At 41.2% G+C, this 22,862-nt stretch overlaps 1 protein-coding gene across 1 annotated transcript in view; it reads left to right on the forward strand.

Moving 5' to 3' along the window:
• The window catches only part of PRDM6 (PR/SET domain 6), a 100,714-nt gene extending 87,509 nt beyond the window's left edge, over positions 1-13,205 (forward strand). The window contains exons 6-7 of the mRNA XM_079918607.1: positions 4,707-4,883; positions 11,546-13,205. Of these exons, the coding sequence (XP_079774733.1) occupies positions 4,707-4,883; positions 11,546-11,660 (292 nt within the window). The 3' untranslated portion in view covers positions 11,661-13,205. The remainder of the gene's footprint in view (positions 1-4,706; positions 4,884-11,545) is intronic.
• Positions 13,206-22,862: the final 9,657 nt, after the last annotated feature.

Here is a 22,862-nt window from a genome sequence, read left to right on the forward strand (position 1 = left end):
AGATAACTCTAGAAGGAGCCGTTCGGTGGGAGGAGCCTGGAGATAATCCATCACCATAATAGTTTCTTTGGAATGTGTCAGTGTTCTCGTGTTCCATTGTTTCCCCCTCCCCCAAGTGTGAAGGTTACCTTCTTTCCATGTTCTCCCAGTGTTTCGGCTGCATACTTGAGCCACTTTCCTGAAATCTTTTTCTCCTTACATAGAGCTTAGTTCTTTTCTCACTCCACACAGCTAGCAGTGGACCTAAGTAACGCCCCGTTTGAAGTCTCGGGAGATGTGCACTTGGGCTTGACTGACGGGGAGCAAGGCCCAACTTGCTCAACTGTGGGCCCAACTGAACAACTTTTGTCCTGGAGGCTTTCATGCCATGAAAGAAAAATCAAAGAAGGATTAATAATATATTAAACCAAACCACACTTAATTTTGTTTAATGTTTCATCCTTTTCCTATGTGTACAACAAACCAATTACAGACTCAAAGTAAATGAATTGCACATTTTACTGGAGTCATCTTTAGCAGAGGAGCCACCAGTTACAGAGAATGCCAGGGGACATACAAAATTGTCTTGCTGCTGTCTTTTTGCTTAAAAATCTACTGGCATTGATATACGCTAACTAAATCGACCCAGGCTTTGTCTGTTTTTTAGATATTTCATTGTTGAGGACAGAGCATATTCTAGTTTTTCGTGAAGCTTGATATTTCTGTGTTGGAACAAGCCACACGAGGCTGTTTAAATTTAAATTAATCAAAGTTAAGTAAAATAATACTTCAGTTTCTCAGTCATCCTAGCCGCATTTCCAGTGCTCAGTAGCTGCTTGTGGCTAGTGGTTCCCATATTGGATAGTGTAGTTATAGAACACTTCCGTCATTGACAGCACTGCTAGATATCTCAAGGAGTGTTAAAAAAAAAAAAAAAACCCCGCCAAAAGCTTTTACTGGTTATGAAATGTTATCTCTTTGTGAAGAATGCTCATTGCATTTGTTTTGAGAATAATAAAATGCTGTATGTGTATGATGACTTGGAAAGAATCAAGGTGCTTTAGAAAGGAGAGTCCCATTTAGCTGCTGAATGACATGAGATCCTACAAAGAGTGAAGCTGAACACAGCACTTGACTATGCCAGTCCTCCTGGGCTGTCTCTGGTATGACACATCAAAGGGAGCAGAACTTGGGATTTGAAATTGATTGTATCCAAAAGTTTAATAAATTAAGGCTTACTTTTTAATTTTTTTTGGTTGATGATGATATTTTATTTTTTCACTTTTTTATCCCTTTAGTATTTGTAGAACTTTTCAAACCCCACCCTTTATTCTATGAGTCTTTTTTTATAATATCCAATTTTTAAAGGTTACACTCCATTTACAGTTATTACAAAATATTGGCTCTATTCCCCATGTTGTACAATGCATCCTGGAGCCTATCTCACACCCAGTAGTTTGTACCTGCCACTCCCCCACCACAGTATTGACCTTTTGACCAGACGTTGAAAAGTTAATGAGAATGTTAGTCATCACAATAAAAAGCTGAGTAATGGCAACTGATTCTGTGCCCCCAAAGCCCTTTAGCTGTAACCTGAGAGGTGAGGAGTCAGGGTGTGCTACTAAAAACATCCATACAGAGTCTTAAATCCTGTGGTCAGTTGTCCCAAAAGAAGTTGTGATGTCTGAGATTCTATGGTGATGATGATGTTTTCTAAGTAAGCCCTGCTCTTGGGTTTGAAGATTTCATTCTGTCTTGAATGTATTCCTATGCCCTTAGATGAACTCTAGGATACAATTAATGTTAAAATTACTTTTTGAGCATTTCCTTTTATTCATTTTTAGGAAATATTGAAAATCTAGGGAAAGAAGTATCTTGTCTGTATTTTCTGAGGCCTAACTTTGCATGTATTTCTAGGCTGAGAGAATCTGTTAACACAGTGGCAAATAGAGTACACATTTTAGTTCTAAATTCTACATGAAATCAGTTTCTGTGATGGTGAATATGACCATATGCTCTAAAATCTTACTCTTTAAGGTATCAGGATTAAAGGGATATCACTTTGTTTTTTGAGATCAACTAAAGTTGGGTCTTGTATTTTGGTACTAGATTTTCTTCTTGCTCTGAATTCTCAACTGTTTACCAAGTAAGTTTAAATGGTCTGTATTCTAGTTAGCATGACTAGACACACAAAACCGTGGAAAGCTCTCCCTGCAGGGCACTGGCTGGTACACACGATGGAGGATGGAGGTCACATCGTCGATGCTGTCTACTGTGAGGCCATGTCTTGGACAGATCCTTAGGTGGCACGTGCTTGTTGATTATCTGAAAGCAGGAGCAGAACATGATGGGATGTGAGAGGGTATCTAGTTCAGTCCATCCTGCTTACCAGAGAGATGAGGAGATGGAGAGTCAGGGATGTTGGGCGACTTGTCAAGTCCCACAGCTAACTGGGGCCAGAGGCTAAAGCAGGACTCACCTCTCCCATCTCGCCCATTCGAGGTTGTTCCATTCAGTCAGCTGAATTCTGCAAAGTTTTAAAAGCTGTCACGGGATACCTAGCAAATACCGCTCAGGCTGGTAATGGCCAAGGTGATGTTTTATAATCTGATTTGCCTTTCATTGGTATTACCTTGATATAAGAATTCAGCATAAGCCTCTCTGTGGTCATCTCTTCTGTGTGTAAATCTTTGCCACCTTGACTATTAGCATAAAAAGGATGGAATGACTTCTGACTATAGGAAATAAATCACCCCAACTTTTGACAGCAGAGTCAGAAAAAAAGATTAATTGGTTTTATTTAGTGGCTAATTGTTTATTGTGATAGCTATTAAAAATAGATAACCAGAGGCTAATAAATGTTAATGGTCCTTCACTATTAGAAAAATCAATTGTCAGTGGATATAGCATATATTCATATATTATTTTGTTTATAATCTTCAATACATTTAAAAAACTCATCCCTGAGAGAATGATTTCTTGAGGACTCCTTTAAGGTTAATGGTTACTACAAAGAATAATTTTGACAAAAGGATATTTTCATCTACCTATGATTTTAATGGCTTCAAAGCTTTATTTCATGATTGTAATAAAATGCATGTGCAATTTGTCAAGTTTGATAAACTCCTTACCAAGGACTCTTATATATATTTCTTTGAAACTTGTTTGAGAGCAGTTAGATAGATTTCTAAATGTAAGTAATTAAAATTGTATAGTATTGAGTTATTGACCAATCCCAGACTATTAATCAAGCTAAAAAATTCTACAATCAGTGCTCAGTGCGCTGAAGCCTGGTAAAATAATCGTATTTGTGTTCAGTGAGGCAAGTAGCCACAATTAAGCACTTCACTTGACAAATGAGAGGGTACACTTTATTTTGCATGTAATTGAATTGTTGTACATGCTCGGTCACCATTGTTTCCTAGCCCTTCATTTTGGTTTCTGGTCATTGGAGCTTATGCATTTGCTAAAGGTAGAGCAATTAAGTCTGCTTTTGCCATTGGCTTTCTAAACGCAGCCAGAAATTTCTGAGCCACAAACCAAGGCTTCCTGAGCTCTGGTAATATCGCTCATGACAGATTATTAATTTTCTCAAGAAAAATTTTGATAAACAAATTAGAGCCCTGTCAAGGAATGATATGAAATAGCCTCGAAAAGGGAAAACTCCCCAGGTTTTATATCACTCACCAGATTCTGCTTAAGTAAGCAGAAGAACTTCTGTAGAGAAGACAGAATTTTAATTTATTTTATGAAAACCAAAAATTGATTTCTTTCTCATGAGCTGAAAAGAATGCGCTCTGATAATCTTGCTAATTATCAGGTATTTGTCACAACTTCCTTCCATTTGCTTTTGCATCCCAGTCCTCCTGCAAGCATAGTGACATCCTGTCATTTCTGTGCTGCTATAAATCATTGCTTGCTACCAGATTAAACTGGGGAGCCGAAGTTCACGAAAAAAAGACCCAGTGGATAAATATGAGTTTAGGTCGGGGCGGGGAGAGAGTAAGTAGAAGTCAGGATTTCTTTTACAAAGAAACAAATCTGGGTGCACGCCTGTGTTGGCCTGTGCACTATCACACAACCCCAAGTTGGGGATGTGCTATAGACAGACCCCAGGACAGTCTAGTATCTATTAAAACACACATGCAGCTTGCTGACTTGCCTGCATCTTTACCTGGGACTTAGAATAAGGTCCAGAGTCACCCTAGAGTGACCTTGGCATCAAGAGCTTATTTCCTTTGAGGACAGTTTATCCTCACTTTTCTGAACTGACAGAGATCATAACATCCGCTTTCCCTGAGAGGATTATTGTAAAGATTAAACTAGATCATTGATGTTAAAGCACTTTGAAAAGTTAAAGTGCCCCAGAATTACGAGAGACAATTACATATCTTCTCTTGTACTGTTGTGCTTCATCAAGTCTGTACTCTCAACGCTCCAATATTTGCCTGGGGGTGGGGCTCAAAACAAGAAATAGGAGTTCTTGAAATGGTATGGCTAATACCGGAAAGGCATATTCTTTGGGGAATGAACGGCTCTCATCAGCTCTGTTAATTTTGTTCGTGTGGCAACAAGTATAGCCATGAGAACCTAGCAGCCCCAGTGCTATGCTTTGTTACAGAAACTGAGAGAACGTCCCCAGAACGTTTTGGCCCTTGCCTCGTGATGCTAACGTCTGCTGACTGACATAGAACGTAATGACCAGGCAGTGTCTTCATTTGTTTCAGACCATACCAGTGCGGCCACTGCTCCCAGTCCTTTTCCCAGCCTTCAGAACTGAGGAACCACGTGGTCACTCACTCCAGTGACCGGCCTTTCAAATGTGGCTACTGTGGTCGTGCCTTTGCTGGGGCCACCACGCTCAACAACCACATCCGAACCCACACTGGAGAAAAGCCCTTCAAGTAAGTAGCGGCTCGCACCGTATCCCTTCTTTCTCTGAGCCTTTCCTGAGAGCCGGCAGACAAGGTGGCCCAGCACTGCCTGGCTCAGCCAACTGGTGGAGGACGCTGTTTTAGAAAGTCAGCGTCCAGGCTGCAAAAGGCCCCGCTTGTTTAGTGGTCGATACTGGGGAAATGAAGTCAGGAAATTTATACACTGATCCTGGGTTGAGCTGTGCAACCTTGGACGTGAGACGTTCTTCGTGGTCTGTTTTCTCACCAGTAAAATCAGGAAGTAGGAGTAAGCAACTTTAAGATTCTTTCTGGTTTCTGAGGGTCTATGCTTCTAGAATTTGAGCTAGGAGGCATGCAGAATACCATCTCTGGCCATCAGCAAGCAAGTCCCCTGACCATCATCGAGGTGGCCACAATCGAGGACAGCTGAATGAATTGTCTCTTGGGAAATCTGAACCCTTTAGGATTCTGATGAACGATTTCCTCCTCTTTTATATTTGTTAAGGGGGTTTGAATCTATTATAGCAGCCAATTGGTAGCTTTTCAGCGTGCCCTTTGGATCTCAGACTTATCATGTTAATGCAAAAAAGAAAAACCAAACCAAACATAGGGCATATCTGAGTCCTTGAGGATTCAGGGAATGTGGAAAGAGAACGGAATTCCAAGGGCTTTGGCAAGGTAAGGGCACCTGAGCGAGAGACTATGTTTCTGGATATAGCACAGTCATGAAAACGGTGGACATCTGAATCCTGCAAGATGGTCTCTTCATTCACTCGCTCACTCATTCATTCATTCATGTATATATGTGTTCATTCATTCAGCAAATATTTATTGAACACCTTCTTTTGTACTAGGCACCCTGCTAGGCACAAGAGATATAAAGGTGAATGAAACTCAGCTCCCTAGTCTTTGAAGACCTCATAGTTTATGGGGAAGCCCAATTAATAAGCAAGTATTACCACCTAGGGGAAGGGTGCAAAAGTGAAAAACAATAAGGCATGTATATACAGTGTTTCAGGGTAGCACGAAAGTGGAGTAATCAGTGCTATCTGGAGAAGATGATGTTTAAGATGTGTTTTGAATGATGAGTAGGAGTTTTCCAGACATACAAAGGAAAGGAGGCTTTCTGATAGCCCATGTGGGACATGGAAAGGCTTGGGAGGGTGAGCCAGCTTGGGTGAGTGGTTGGTCATCTCAGAGCAGATTTTACTGTCTGTGTGATAGACTCTTTTTTGTTCAACTCTCTTATATCTCTCTTTCCTCATTTGCCATAATGACTTTCCTTGATGAAGGAGGAACATGAAAAGGGCGTGGGTGAACAGCCTATTTACCTTCTGTAGGACAAGATCAAGCAAGAAAGGAAATGATTCAGGCAGTAGGAGGTGAATCCCCTTTCTTGGTCTCAGCCAAGGAGTCTTCCCAGAGTCTCATTACCCATGCTTTTCCCTCTGGACCTGCTGGCGTAGCATGCAGTTGCCATGGTGCTCGGCCTGAGACGGGGCTCAGCTTGGGGTGGCAGAGTCCTGCTGGTCTGGGTCCTGCCTGCCTTGGTGTCTGCCAGGAGAGGGAGAGGCTCATAAAAGGCTGTCATCTTTACCCACCTCCCCATGAATTAGTTACCTTTATTCGTTATTCTTAACTGTTTTCCATTGAGGTTTAATTTATGATATTAATTGTGAAAAGTTTTAATTTTTGTCTGTGTACACAGGTGGGGCTTATTTACTGCATAAAGGCATCTGGCTGAGGGCACTGGATGGGGTCTAAACATCCAACCTGCACTACGCCAGCCAAGCTGTGCCCTCTGGGGCTGCCATAGCCCCAGGGGGCCCTTTTTTTAAATCTACCCTTAAGGGCCGGGTAGGTTAGCACAGTCCTCGAGTTCCCTATGGCAGGTGTCTGTGTCTGCACAGTGGGCTTTGTCATTTCCCCTAGGCCCTCGGGGGTTCACAGATTCTGGTTTCACCACTGTTCTAGATGTAGAAGATGACAGTGGCACATTCCCTGTGCCTTTGAGCAAGAGAGCTCTTCAAAAGCAGAGACGCAGGAGGACTGACAATCCTCCTGGCCCCTTACATTAGAGAGGGTAGCCAGATGGATACAGTGCCAGGAATCAGATTGATTTTTATCTTGTTGCTGTGTAAATAGATTTTAGTAATTAATTGAAGAGGTTTCAGGGTCAGCGTGGGAAATAGATTTCTATTAATGTTCAGATGTTACTTAAGTATAACCTCGTTGACTCCAGTCAGTTTTTTTCCTTAACATCCTGTTTTTGTCCTGTTTCCAATAGAGGTGCCATTTTAACTTAATTTTAATTCATCAGATTAATATTTGAAGGGCTTTAGTACTTGTACGTTTTTCCTTTCTCAAAGTATTTTTGGGGACCATAACCTGATTTCATCTGGAAAAACAAAAAAGGAAACACCAGACTTGGTTGGATTAGATTCACTGTGCCTGTTTTAGTTCCTCCTGCTTCTTCTCATATTAGGATAGCCATATGCTGTAGAGTTTGTTTTTTTAAATTTATCAAATGTTAAACATATTGCCAGGGGAGAACTGAGTGTACGTGTGTTTTATAAGTGCAAGATTTAAACGTCTTCTAGGAAATGGAAAGCTAAATCCTTCAGTGTATACAACCAGATCATTCAGGATTGAACTACCCCAAGGGAATTTTGGGAATCTTCCAACCATAGCTCATGGATATCCATCCCATGGACATTTGTAAATATTATGAGGATATCCTTTTACAAGCCTATAAAACAAACATTCAAAAAAAGTTTATTGCAGATTAGTCAATAAAATGGATTTTGCCACAATGGTTAATTTTACTACTTCAACTAATGGGTATTGGCTGAAACAATGTTGCAAAGAAAGAAAAGAATCTTGTAAAGATACACAACCCATGCCCCAAATGGCTCAGTCCCCAAATTGTCCTACCCACCCAGGGCCTGGGAGGCCTTTGCAAGATTGTTAGGGGCCAGGCCACAACAGGGGAAAGCCTTTTCTAGCTTCTAAAATCTTCTGCTGAAAAGTGATTTTTCAGGGCAGATCAAGATTATTGCCATACAAGAAGCCTGGAGAAGATTTGGCAGTAAGAGATGAGAGTTTCACTCCAGGCTTTGTCTCACAATCTGATTGGCTGAAATGCCACTGAAAGACTCCATCCCCCATGCTCTAGGTAGATCATGGGCTTGTCAGCAGCTAACGTAGGCTGTGGATGCAGAATTTATAAGGTGAAGGAGATCATAGGAAAAGCACATATCAAAGGATCATATTGAAGTTTGTACTTTCCGTTTGTACTGTGAGGCTGGAAGTCGTGGAGAACAAGGAACAAAATCAAGACATCATTTCATCTCACAGCAATTGCCAAGCACTTTATCGAAAAGAGGAAAGAAGGAAGGAGGGAAGGAAGGAAGTTGTCAGTTTCAAACGTACTCTTTACAGTGAGAACCCCTTCTCCTTCTCTGTTACTAAACATAATCTCTCAACATCTCAGAGAGGCCGCTCTGCCCAGGATCCATGTGAGCTGCTTGATGCCTGGCCTTTGCGCCTGGGAAGACCAGGACTTTCCATAGGAGAGTTTCTTTTCTTCGTCTTCATTAGAAGCAGGGGAAATACCACTAAGTTTGTGCCTTAAGTGAAGACAGTTTGGCTCAGTATAAAAAATAATCAAAGGATATTCCAAAGAACATCTGATATTTTAGCAAGATCTAGGCAAAATCAAAGCAAACCAAAAAAACACATCAGTAAAATGCATTAAGCACATCATACGTACGAAGCAATTTGGTTTCATTCAGGAAATATTTGGTGACAGGCCATAGAGGACCAGAAAGAAAGCTTCCTGTAGGTTTTCTGTGAACAGAACTTGACATCGTTTTGCACATCTGTCAGTTTCAGATGACGATTGTTAAGCTCCCTCTGTACCTATAAGCCAGTCGACTATCACATTAAGTAAAGGATGATCTCAAATCTAAAAGGAACTCAAGTCTCATTAAGATGCCCACACTGGCAGAAAGTTGGGGAATTTCTCTTTGCTGAAATATTTGGATGGCTTTCCACTTCACTGTTCCTGCAATGTTTCCTTAAAGGCTGTGACGTCAGCACTGAGAGGAAGACCCTGTGTGCCAGAGCAGTTTTAGTCTCCTGGATCATTACCCGCATCTTTCTTTCTTTCTTATTCTGCTAAACCGCATGAAATCCAGGCCTGGAGGTGCCCATGACCAGTCACTTGGCTGGGATTGTAGTTCAGGGTTAATTCCGTGCCAACACAGCTGAAGTCCAACTCTGACCCGCCAGAACCTAAGCATTTGCATTGAGTCTGTCCTTCTGATGTGTTCCATTAAGCCATGAAAATAATTTGTGAAGGGATTTTTGTTCTGAAATTAAAGATGATGAACATAAAACTGAGGCTCTCCCCTTATTTAAAAATATTTTTACGTCAAGTTCTCTTTATATCCTTAATTATACAAATTACATTCTTATCATTACCAACACACGTAGGTATTATTTCTAGTAGCCCACTTTCCTCAAGAAGGGGAAATTCCTAGGAAAAGGATCTAAGTTAAGGTAATTTTCTACACATCTGCATGTGTTTTTACTCACACTTGGTGAGCAGATGGCCCTAGAGATGATTTTTCAGTGATGATCTCAGGAGAGCCCTATAGACTTAGTAAATTTCCTGACTATGACAACAAATGGTTCCATGAGTGTAAATATCTGTGAGGCAGTTAGGCAAACACAGGAGAAAAATGTTAACTCCCCTCTTACTGTCTCTGCCCAGTCTGGGTGTTTAATATTACATATAGACATACACATTTGCCTTATGTGAAGCACTACCCCTCCCACTTCTGAATTCTTTATATTCTGATACACAAGATCAAAGGTGCAAAAACATGACCTAGGTAACTAGTCATAACTTATAACTTCGAAACTATTCTCTCCTTGAAATTGATTCTAGAGCTTCACAATTTTAAAAAAGGAATATAATAATTTGAAAGTTTGTCAAGCAGTGAAAGGTAGTATATTTTGACACGCTAATTTAGTAACTAATCAGTTTTCTAATAAACAATCAGCAATTCACTAGCATGTCATCAGCACTTCAGGAGCTCTGGAGAAGGGATGAGCTGCCCATGGATGTTAATGAATACACCAAAAATCATTAGCTGATCAATACTTCTGAGTTATTTTCATTGAGCTGATAGGTCTGATACATTAAAGCTGACATTATACATTTGTCAAGATCACAGTGCAGTTTTTAACAGTGGAACAGGCTGCTAAAAATATCCCCCGAAAGACAATTGAAGAAACACAACTTCCTCATGCTGACACATTCAGCTGGTGCAGGAGCCCTGAAAAATCCAAGCGTGATAGTCAAGCTCCAGCCTCCCAACGACAAAACATATGCAAGACTCCCTAGTAGGGATAGATGTGTTTTATTTTTATAGGTAATTATTTCCCTGGCAAGGCACTTTGTATAATTTACTCAAAAGGAAAAAGACAGGGCTGCCTACCGGGTAGCGGGGCGCGTGGCAAGTGATTGGGCGTGTGTGGATTTTCTTCTGATGGCTTTACCACAGCCCTACTAGTGCAGGGACCTGAGACCGAAGGTTGCATTATTTAGAAGAAGAACAACTGTCTGCAGCTCTCCTGAGTATCTTTTCCTTTTAAGGTTTCAGGAGAGGACATTAGGGGGAGTGCTGAGGGGGCTGCTGTGCCCCAATGGGTGCTAGGCCAGTGCTCCAGGCAGCCCAGACAAGTGGAATAGTGACAGGGAAGCCACTGTCCGTGCCCAGCTTGCTGCAGCAGTGTGCGTGTGTGTGTGTGTGTGTGTTTTGAAGGTTGTGTAGCCATCAAGCTAGTCGGTGTGTGTTGCAGGGAAGATGGCTTAGGCCCAGGGTCTCTAGGTTAGCATTTTTTTTAAGTTAAGGAGAGGAGGAGATATTCCTGAAGTGCGATGCCAGCGTTCTCCTTATCAGACACACCAACCCTTAATTACGGCCCACGTGTACATTCTTCCTGCTGTGCCTTGTAGAGGTGAATTTGAAGCACACAAACATTGGCTGATTTCGGGTTTTTCTGAGTCCCCTATCCCAATGCAAACATTTTTTAACCCTAACTTCGGTGGAGCTGTGATACTCTAGCTTTTGCCCCAAAGCGGTCACCCACACCCACCCGCCACAGTCGCTGAAAACTAATGCACTGCTTCTTCCAGTTTCCGAATTCAAAGATGATGGCTCTCTGGCTGCTGTGCTGAGGGGAGTAGAAGTCCCGATTTTAAATTAGCAGCAGGTGAAATTCTATTTGTCATCAATTTCTCTTTGGGGTTACGGAGCAGAAAACTGCAGACAAGCTGCTGCTTTGATGGCTCACTCCTAAAAATCTCTTTTTGTTCTTTATCTATTTGAACTGACAGTGATCAGAGCTGCAGCAGGACAGGGCTCTCTGGAGAAATCACCTTCCCTCTGCCTATTGACAGATCCCTCTGTTCTGCATCAGCCGGGCTTTGTCCCATCACAGGCATCCAGGCCTTGGAAGGAGCCACCAATTAAACCTCTTGAGCCAGTAAAATCTGAAGCCACTTTGGAGTGTCTGTTCTGATTAGGCAGGATGAGAGGAAGTCCATCAACCTGCAGGCCCTGCTCCCTGGTCTCAATTTTCTCTCTTGCCTCCACCAGGTGCGAGAGGTGTGAGAGGAGCTTCACGCAGGCCACCCAGCTGAGCCGACACCAGCGGATGCCCAATGAGTGCAAGCCAATAACCGAGAGCCCAGAATCAATCGAAGTGGATTAACTGATTGACTGGTTGGAATTAAACTTCAAGGAAAGTCATGATTAAATGTCACGGACACTTAAGCAAAACCAAAGATTTCCTCTGAGCAACTTTCAATCAGTCCCGGAAAACCAAAAGCAGTAATAAAATAAGTAAGATGTTAAGAGATATTGATCCTGGCGTGGAAGTCAGACCAGGAGAGAGATTATTTATTTATGACTAGGGATGAGACTCATTTCAGTGGACGACTAACCTGGGATGGCTCACATTTCCAGTCCCACCGTGTATTTGCTTTGTTTCTAAAAAGCTTTTTTAAACTGTTATTTAATACCAAAGGGAGGAATCGGATGGGTTCTTCTGCCCACAGTTGTGACTAAGAATGCACAGGGACTCGTTTCTCGTTGCACCTTTTTTAGTAGCATGATTCAAGGGGACCCATTGTACAGCCCTCTTCCTGCTGTTTCAGTTTGGCCTGGCCTGCCTCAGGCTGCCCAGCAGGGACCACAGATTCGGGAGCCAGAGCCTTCGCTGAGTCCAGGCCATCTTCAGCCCCACGGGTGCTCCATTTCTGTGTTTTCCACACTTATTATTTCTCGTGCACTTTTCTCACGGCTCCTTCCATCCAGCAGCCTGGTCTTGATGCAGAAGAACCTGGAAGTGGAAGAAGATGGTTTAAAATTCAAAATTCAAGGGGAAAAAGAAATGGGGACTTAACAGTGTCCTGTCAAGATTTCAAAAACATTTAAAATGTACGGAGCTTCATAATACAGTATATTGTTCTGAAGCAGCTAGTGAGAAAATTTTGTTTTCAATAACATTTTAGCTTAAAAAAAAACACGAAAATAAAGTTCTTCAGTATGAGGCTGAATATAAGGTATTAGGCTTCCAGTAATTTTTTGTTGTGTCTATGAAAGTATTGAATATGTGAGCAAAAACAGTGCCAAGCCCCACTGTCAAGACCATTCTAGGCACTTTCATCTTCCTTCCTCGTACCTCCAGGGGAAGCCTGGGAGGCCCTCCTGAGTGTGGGGCATTTCTGCAAAAAATAGGTGAAAATAGCCCAGACAAGGAAACCTTGAGAGGAGGAGCCACGGACAGGGTTCTGGTTAGAAAAGACCGCCCTGAACAGCTAATTTTTTCAAGAGGAGTTCCCTTCTCATCCCCTCCGGCCCTTGATAATATTCTTCTTTCAACACTGATCCACTGAAAGAGAAAGGAGTATGTACACAGTTTCACTGATCTTTGATTGAGTGCCAGGAAAATGGGTGTCACTTCAGCTACCCTTTGGGCAATTTAGCAATGGTGCTCAATCAAATTGTGTCGCATTCCACACAATAATCCCACATCAGGAAGAACTGACGGCTCTTGCATATTAGCCATTAACTCCCAGCAGCATCACGAAGACCGAGTCTACCTTGATGGCCGGTGTAAATCTGAACAGTTTAGAGTACTTACCAGCAGCCATCTCTTGTTTGTAGATCTCTTGGTCACCTGATAGCAGGACACAGCCCGTTAAGGAACTCCTTGTCTTTTTAGCCTTGCCGTTGTCTTCTCTTAGCAAAAATGTGAGACACATAACAGAACTGGCCACTGAAAGGCAAGTGGTTTGGTTTAATCTACCATCATGTATTTTGTCCTCAGAAATCTTCCTCTTCTTTCCATTTCACTCCCTCATCCCTTAGCACCCATCTGCCACATTTAAAATGGAGTGAAACGGGGCCTCACTAATTGTGTTTGTAACTTATTGATATATGTCTCAAAATAATGTCTCACAGAGGAATTTGGCTAATTCTGACCTCCGTTGCCCAATCTGAAGTCGTTCCGATTTTCCTCCATTTCTTGCTGTCTCCTTGTCATGGAAGTAGTAAGCAATCTGTGCTGCTGTGTAACTGTTTCTGATGGAAAATATTTTCTTCGGTAGATTGGAATGCGTTGTGCTTTTATAGTTTCTTGCCCTAAGTGATAGAGACGTTTGACAAAAGTGTGAGCCATTGGGAAGGGTGGAGAGAATATGTAGCCATATTAACCCCAAATCTGCAAGAAAGTGACAGACTGGCTATACAGATGAGCAAACTGCTCCATTTATTCAAGTTGAAACATTTGGTTGTACTTTTTCAAAATGATAAGGGACTCATCTGTATGTTTCTAATACTGTTTTCACTGAGAAAACCCAGTTCCGCCTTTTGCCTCATTTCACAGTTTTACACAGTGCATCCCACCCTGTGCTCATGAGCTCCCATGCGAGTATGAGAAGCCTTCACTCCAACCTTGATACCCCGCCTGGGCAGATCTCCATAACAGTGGTCTCTACCACTCTAGTGGCTTTGCCAGCTGATCCCAAAGTCCCACTTAATACGGCGGTAACCTCTATACTGAAAGATTCTTCTAGCCTTCTGCTCATTTAAGTCTCCTTTTCTCCTTTATTAGTAAGGGCAACTTTTAGCATGTCTTTTCTGCCAAATTTGGTCTGAAAATATTTGCTACTGAACAAATAGAAAATTGGGGACATTCAAAATATTCACATTGCTGAGCCATTGCTGACTTCTAGCAGACTGGCCTTGGCCATCAGTCTACGGGTAAGATAGGCCTATACCTGCCAATTGACTTGGAGCCCTGAAGCGGGTACCGCCATCGCTTGGGTCCCAAATGCTCTTAATTGAAGCTGGGGGTGGGGGGGCAGTTCTCCTTAAAACCTCCCAACAATTGCTTTAGGCTTTTCTATTTAAAATTGACAGATATTTCCTAGGGACACTGCAGATGGGTGGTAAACACTGCAGTCATCAAGATCTGTCAGTTTTCTTTATTAGCAACTTCCTAATTAATCATGGTATAAAAAGAAAAAAAGAAAAACTCTGAGTCATTGAGGAGAGGGGAGGATATCTAAGATGAGAAAGGGAGACTGTAAGAGCTGAATCCATGTTTGGCTTTTGGAGCAATCGTTTTTTGCCCCTTTCTATCAATGGGGACTGAATTTTTTTTTTTTTTCTCACAATAAGACATGCCATCCTAACACATGCCAGTTTGTCTAGCTAAGAGCCTAAGCTAATGGGGGTGATTCCAGGTGGGTGTGCAGACATCACATCTCTAGAAAAATCTCAGTAACTTTAAGTAAAGCTGAATATTTTCCCCAGGAAATGTGCGTAAATTATTTTAAGATAAGCTTTGCGTTTTGGTTGTCTTTGTCTTTAAAAATGACTTTTTTTGGGAAGAGATATGCTTTTATAGAGTTGTGTGGATAGTTAAAACTATAAAACTCAATCTTGTGTAATTTATATAATTTGATTCAATTAGTAAATATTTATTGAACGTCCATTCAAGTATAGCCTTATGGGGGAAAACTGTGTATAATAGAGAAGGTTTATGGTACACTAGTGTCCTCACAGGGCTTACAATTTATTGGATCGTACTTTGGGAAAAGTTCATTCTAGTCGAGATAAACAAAGATTTACTAACATTTACCAACTCATCAGATTTTTTTTTGTCAGTTGATTGGTTCATTGTTTCATTTATTCATCAAGTATTTACTGAACTCTTATTTTGTATAAAGACCCCATTTTAGGTGTTCACCGTAAGGAGTTTTACTTAATTGGCGAGAAAATAATATTCTCCTCCTAAGTGTCTGGCTAATAGCATGGGCCTTTTAGGCCTTTAGACCATTGTCTCAGTGAAGTTACAGAGATTGCTACAACTGGGAGAATCAGAGAGATGTAAACGCAGCTGGGGACCAGAAGGTAGCAAATTTCAAAACAAATTAAGATACACAACTTGGACGTCTTTAGCTGATCAGCCCCACTGTTGGTTCTTAGCAACAATCTCAAGATACCAGGATTAGGGTCTGGGTCTTAAGATTTTTATGACCCTATTCCAGTGATAAGGTAACAAATGGGGACAGGACCGGAGTTACTCAGGGCAGGAGCTCTGCAGACCCTGTGTGGGTCTGAGTGGCCTTGTGAGTGTCAAGCCTTGGCAATGCAGCCCTTGTCCCCAGTGTGTGGGCTGTGGTGCTCTGAGAGGTTTCAGAGAGCACCATCAGGGTGGATATTCACTGCTGGTTGAAAGGTAGCAGTTGTTTGGTTAAGTTTGTTTTTGAACCTCACTGTCAAGCTCTTTATGCGCTAAAGCTAGAGGATCTTCCTCTTCAGTGGCACCGCCTCCAAGGCCCCAGGTGCCTGGCACATCATTGCAGAACTAATTGCTGATAATTGGCTCTGAGTTGTGCATTTAAGAAACTGATGTTTCATTGCTTTTCATAGTAGAAGTAGCATCATTGCTGTTATTTGTTTTGCACCGATTTTAAAAATCAAATGCAAGTGGCTGTTGAGTCATTTAAAATGGGAAACGTGGCACATCTCACAAAACAGGGCATTTCCAGAGCAGCATGGGGTCATGGGTCCTCCGAACAGGCCCAGGAGCCTGTGTTGAGAAGCAAATCCATCATCCTCATATTAAGGCTACATATGTCTACAGAAACCAGGCCAGGAACAACAAATAAACTAAATAAACACATTTTCAAAAACGTTGGTTTCAATTTTCCTTCCTTGACGTGAATTTAATTTTATTCCCCCTAGCCTTTACCAATTCCTGACACCAAATCCTGAAAGATACTAAGAGATATGCTTCTTAAAGTGATAACAGTAGGTTTCAGAAATGTCACTCATTTGTCAAGTTCCTTTCAAGGTGAAGAGGTTTGGAAGTGACAAGATGTTTAGGTCCTTATCCACCCAAGAGTTTGAGGCTTTCCCCATCACTAGCACTTATCTGAACTACCACAAAATAACAACAGAGTCCCAGGAAAAGCCACATATTTCAAGCCTTCTCAAGATTAAATTCTACAAACCCAACAATCACCTGTCACATACAACTGGCCAAAGAGAGCCAAACTGAAAAGAATATTGCTTTATCTATGGAAGCCTTGCCACAGATGTTTAGCCTGTAATCCACAGTTGTGTTTAACATTTAAAATATTTATTTGATTTATTCTTTTAAGTAATGTATGTCAGATGTTTCATCAAATCAATATGAAAAATGATAAAAAAACAAAAATACGCCATAAAACAGGGCAAAGACATAAAACCATTGAATTGTCTGCCCTGTATACTGAGATGCTACCATTGTACTTAGGATTACAAAAGAATCTGCTGAGTATATTTTAATGGAAAAATAAAATCTGAGCTTTTTATCCCCTCAGATGTTGGGAATAATAATAATGATAGCAATTTATATTGTGCAATCACTGTCAGGCACTGTTCTAACTGCTCAACATGGATTATCTAATTTAATCCTTGTAACATAGATACTATCATTATCCTTTTCTCCTATATACTTAATCTTATCTTAGCAGCTTTACATTTTCACCCTCCAAAACCACACGACAGTAATTTTTTAAAAGGGAAAATATCTCTTTATTCAAACTCTTTTTAAGCATATGAGCTTTTTAAAATAAACAAACACAAGTATAGTTTATTGATCAAATGAATTTGTGGAAACAATACTAAAATATTCTCAGAATATGCGTTGTTATAGTTGCTGATTTTGTATCTCTAAAGCTGTGCTTCTGGACAGCAGAATTTCAAATATCCCACTGCTGGCAGGTATTGTTTTATTTTTCTAAACATGCAACTAAAATTCCACAGTAAAAGAAAAAAAATCCTCTCAAGTGTGTGATACACATTAGGACAAATGGCAACAGGCAGGAAGGCAGGTTATGTTGGACACTGGCCAAAAAAGAACTAGGCTTGAACGCTATTGACAAGTGAAAACACATCCTGAACGGGGCTAAGTGAAATCTAGTTTTCTTTCTTTGTTCTGACTAAATGCTAAGTGAGTTACTTTTCAGGCATCAATGGAGTAATTATGCAGTTGTGTCCATTAAGAATATGAGCTTCTGTGGTTAGGCTGTTGATTTAAAGCACTGAGGTAGAAAGACTGGAGTCATTACAGGTTTGATTTGTCAAAGGCACAGATAATGTAGTTCTGTGCATGGGTACTCAAGGAACCAGTTCAAGTTCTTAGAAACAATCTAGATGAGACTATTTGTGAGAGGTATTCAAGAAGAAAGTTTACAAAACTTCTTCAGGAACTGACTTAATTACAGGGCAGTTCTTTACCATGGTCCTGAAATTACAGTCTATGTTACTTTTTTCCAAATATGGATTCTAACAGGCGCAATGGTTGTCAAAACGATGAACGTGTTTTCCCCGTCAGTCAAACACGGTGGGCTCCAGTTGGTATTTCCTGTTTCCTGCCTTGCAAAACATCCCTGTTGCTGCTTTTCTCCCCAAAGCTTGGCACATCACTCCTGACTGAAAACAATCTTGATATAGACTTCAACAACTTGGAGATATTTTTATATAGCATGACTCATTCATGTTTTTAAAAGCTCCTATCACCACAGATGATAGGTGATCACCGCATGTTGGGGAGAGTGGCCATTTTAGACCAAGTGTCCACCAGCTTACTGTCCCTGTTGATCCCCATTCAAGCGTTGTCTAACGCTAAAAATCAACCCTGGTAGACTCACTTTCTCTGAACAATTTAGTACACATACTCAATCTTCTCCCAACTTGGAGAGAATAAAATAGCAAAAAACAGGCAAAATTTCTCTCCTGGGAAGTTCTAAGTACTCTGTGAAAGAGGTTTCCCCTGGTACGAATGCAAATGCCAAGTTGGTGACTCAGATATCGAGGAAAACTTTGGCTTAGATCAGCAAAATTAGTTTGGAAACCTGATGTCCCCTTAATTTATTTTGTTATCTCAAGGGGAGGGCATCCAGCTTTGTAATATGCTAATAGAAATGTGATATTTAGATGCTATCAAGGCACTGTATAAATTTCCCTCATATGCTAATTTAAAATTTACTGTAAATGTTCCCCATTGAAATAGAAATATGTCTCTCTTCAACTTCCCCGCAAAGAAAATGGCTAGAGTTAGGGCTCAGTTTCTGTTCTTGATTTTTGAGGTTTGGAAAGTTTAAATAAGTCAGTCAAGAGGTTGAGGAGAAGCTCACTGTGGGTAGTGAGGATCCCTTGCTGTAAAGACTACTGATGTGACAAGAACAAGTATTCTGCAGTTAGAATGGTAAACAACTGGCTTATGTTTTTTTAACTTATTAAACTCACATCTTAAAAAAACCACAAAGAACCAATGCGATGATGCATGCAGCTGTACTCTTACGATAGGATCTACCAGGATTCGATTGTGTTTAAATGAAAAACAGGCACACATTTAGAGATAATTGGCCAAGAAGTGTAAATATATTTGATTAATAAAACATCCCTATGATGACTTGATCTGCCCTTGGTTTCTTTCTAGTCCCACATTGGTCCTTTTCCCAAGTGCAAACTGTTCAATTCTAGCATGCAGCTCAGGGACCTAGTAGGCAGTCAACAAACTCTTTGGGGGAAAGTATTAGCTAGAAAATGGAATGAGAAAGCTTGTAGAACTTGCCAGCAGAAAGGTTGTTAAAATTCATGCCTGTGGTTTATTAGATGTATTCAAGATTGCTCTTTTCCTCACTCCTGTGCTCTCATGCCCATTTGCTAAACCAAGTTGGGTCCCCTCTCAACGAAACTCATACACAGAGGCCCAGCCACAATTCTGTGGCTGGATGGATTTGATATTTGATCTCTGGCCTTCATAAAACTTCAAGAAGTTTACTTGCTCTGTGAGTAACCTGGATCTGTGACTCTTCTCAATGTCCAAGGCCGTGGGGCTCTCAGTCAGAAAGCTAAAGTCAGCTGTTTTTCTCTTATTCTGTTAGGAAATAAAATTCCACTTGTATCTGAGAAAGAAATATATGAGCTTCAAGGATTAGCAAGGACACTGAGGCTGGAGTGGATGGAAAGAGGCAGAGATTGTAGGAGGTGAGGTTGGAGAGGTAAAGTGGGGTGGACCATTTAGAGCCTGGGTGGCCATTGTGAGAACTTGGCTGTTTCCTCTGAGTGAGGTGGGGAAAAACTGGCTCTGATGGGGCAGAGATGGGGCATGGGCTGATTGAAAAGGATCATTCTGGCTGATTTGTTGAGAATAGACTGTAGGAGAATGTGGGCTGAAGATGGGAGATGGTTAGGAGGGTATCTCAATACAAATGGAGATGATAATGTCTTCTGCTAGGGTGGAAGTGGTCAAGGTGGCCCGAAGTGGTTAACTTCTGGGCATAGTTTGAAGATTGTCAGGATTTGCTAATGGGTCGGATGCGGGCTGTTAGATAAAGGGAGGAGTCGAGGATGACTCCAAGGTATTTTAGTCTAAGCAACTGGAAGATGCACTGTTTCTGTTTGGGAGTCTACACTCCATTTTTCAGTTGCTTGTCCTTTCCATAAGCGCCAGGATGATTCCAGTACAATAAATGTGAAAACAATCCTGCCAACAGGCAGCTGCCTGACAAGGTTGTTGACTCTCCTGAGTGGCCAAGCTCAGCAGCGAACCCCAACCTGGAAACAAGGAGTTTTCAGGTTGCTTCTTCTGTCATACCAAAGGGATATCCCATTGTCCAGGAACAACATGCAAACATTTCTCAAGTAAAAGATTACATCAGAAGTGAGGATCTACTTTCAAAATAGTAGTACTCAGCAGCCACCAGGCACCTGCGTTTCATTCTGGAGATTCTTTAAGAAAAGGGTGCTCTGGGAATACACATGAGACTGTTTCCTGTGTAGCTTGTTTCTCTGGTCAGGCTCCGTGCTTGGTGGAGGGAAGGCAGGGCCAGCCAGAAGGGTGTTTGTGGTTTTCAGCCTCCTGGTTGGTACACTTCTAAGCAGGTTTAATGAGACTTCTAGTCCTTAGACAACTCATGTTTGTCATTCATCCATTCATTCATACATGTACTTAACAAATTTTTTTTTTAATTTATGTGCTAAGATTCCTTTTTTCTTAATACCAAAATCACTAGGACATGGTGGGTGATGAAATTTGGAAGAGAGAGAAAGACATGTAATCAAGTAAAATATAGAGGTTGTAGGAGACTGTACAAGAAGCAGTGGGGACAGATTTGAGAGAATAGTCAGTTCTCCCTGCAGGCAGAGTTCAGGCAAGTCCACAGAGTTGCCTTCTGAGATGTGAGTTGAAATGAACAGAGACAAGTGTTTGTATCCCCTACTAAATAGCTACCACAATGAACTGTCCATGTGGGCTCTTTTGGAAGAATTTGCCACCTATGTTGAAGGCCACCCAGTGTGCCCTTCCCTAGGACATCTGTATTATATTTGAATCAAAGTTTTTTTGTTTTATTGAAATTGTATCATTGCTGTCATCCCCATGTGGATAATAAGTTTGCACATGGAAACTAAAGAACTTGCCAAAGGTCAATAACCAACTGATGGTTCATAGCATTGAGTCAGCCTGTGGATATTCTTACCTTTTGGGGGTGATGGACTTCTTTGAGAATGTGACTGCTCCACAGAAAAATTTACAGACACACCCAACTTTACATTGAACTTCAGGGAGCGATCCTGGATCTCAACTTAAGAACCCCTGATTCAAGAGTCATGTACCACAATGTTCATTGCAGCTCTATTTACAATAGCCAGGACATGGAAGCAACCTAAGTGTCCATCGACAGATGAATGGATAAAGAAGATGTGGCACATATATACAATGGAATATTAGCCATAAAAAGAAACGAAATTGAGTTATTTGTAGTGAGGTGGATGGACCTAGAGCCTGTCATACAGAGTGAAGTAGGTCAGAAAGAGAAAAACAAATACCGTATGCTAACACATATATATGGAATCTAAGAAAGAAAAAACAAAACATGGTTCTGAAGAACCTAGAGGCAGGACAGGAATAAAGACACAGACACAGAGAATGGACTTGACACAGGGAGGGGGAAGGATAAGCTGGACGAAGTGAGAGAGTATCATTGACATATATACACTACCAAATGTAAAATAGATAGCTAGTGGGAAGCAGCCGCGTAGCACAGGGAGATCAGCTCGGTGCTTTGCGAACACCTAGAGGGGTAGGATAGGGAGGGTGGGAGGGAGATGCAAGAGGGAGGGGATATGAGGATATATGTATACGTATAGCTGATTCACTTTGTTATACAGCAGAAACTAACACACCATTGTAAAGCAATTGTACTCCAATAAAGATGTTAAAAAAAAAAAAAAGGAACCCTGACTCTAAGGTCTTGCATTTCGAATGGCGCCCTTCAGTTGTCAGTTAGAGCTTCAAAAGTTTGAATGGACATAATAGGTAATAGTAGATATAGTAGTTAACCAAGAGATGCGCATTTCTTCATTCTCTACATGAAGATTCTAAGTAATGAGGAAGAACAAGCAAGGTGAATTGGCTCCCTCTTCTAGTAAGAGTGACAAGAGGCCTGGGTGCCTGCTTCTGAGACCAAGAACTTCTCTCCCTGTTTGTGATGCAGTATGAGGCCCACAGAGACCCAGAAAGGAAGCCAGACCAGATCGACAAGTCAGAGAGATCATTTTCTTATTCATTAAAAGGGGAACTCACAGCCAGGCAGAGATTTTTCCCACCTGTTATCCCAGATTATTCCCCTTTCTGATCCCCAAATTGAAAGCAAATCTGAGTGTACAGAAATTATGCATGACATGCATACAATTGTGAGGAAATACTAATTATTTAGAATCCCAGTCACAACCAAAATCAATTCTTTAGTACCTATCAGAGCAGGTAAAATGGAACTTTTAGTCCCAAACTCACCATATAATAAAATGGGGAGTGATCTTACAGGGCGTTTCTGTCCATTTTCCTTGCTTTCAGGTGACTAGTATGCAAACACATATACACATTTTATAAGAGATAACAATCCATTTTATCTTTAACATCCTTAACAAGACTTTCAAGCTTCCATTTGTATTCTCTTCTGAGTTTCACCATCCTCTTTCCTATTTGTAGCAGGTTGAATGGTACCCCCCCCCACCACACACGCACAAAGATATGTCTACCCAGAACATATCTTTCTGGGTAGACATATCCACCCAGATATGCAAGAATATTTTGCATATCTGGGCGGATGTGTCTTATTTTGCGAAACGGTCATTGCAGATATAATTAAGCTAAGGATCTTGAGATGATCCTGGATTATCCAGGTGGGTCCTAAATCCAGTGATGCATCTTTATAAGAGACAAAAGAAGAGAAGACATACAGAGGAGAAGGCCATGTGAAGATGGAGACAGAGATTGGAGTGCTACAGCCACAAGTCAAGGAATGCCTGGAGCCACCAGAAATGGAAAGAGGAAACGACTTTCCCC

This window comes from Stenella coeruleoalba (assembly GCF_951394435.1).
Source record: "Stenella coeruleoalba genome assembly, chromosome: 3".
NCBI classification, from domain to species: domain Eukaryota; kingdom Metazoa; phylum Chordata; class Mammalia; order Artiodactyla; family Delphinidae; genus Stenella; species Stenella coeruleoalba.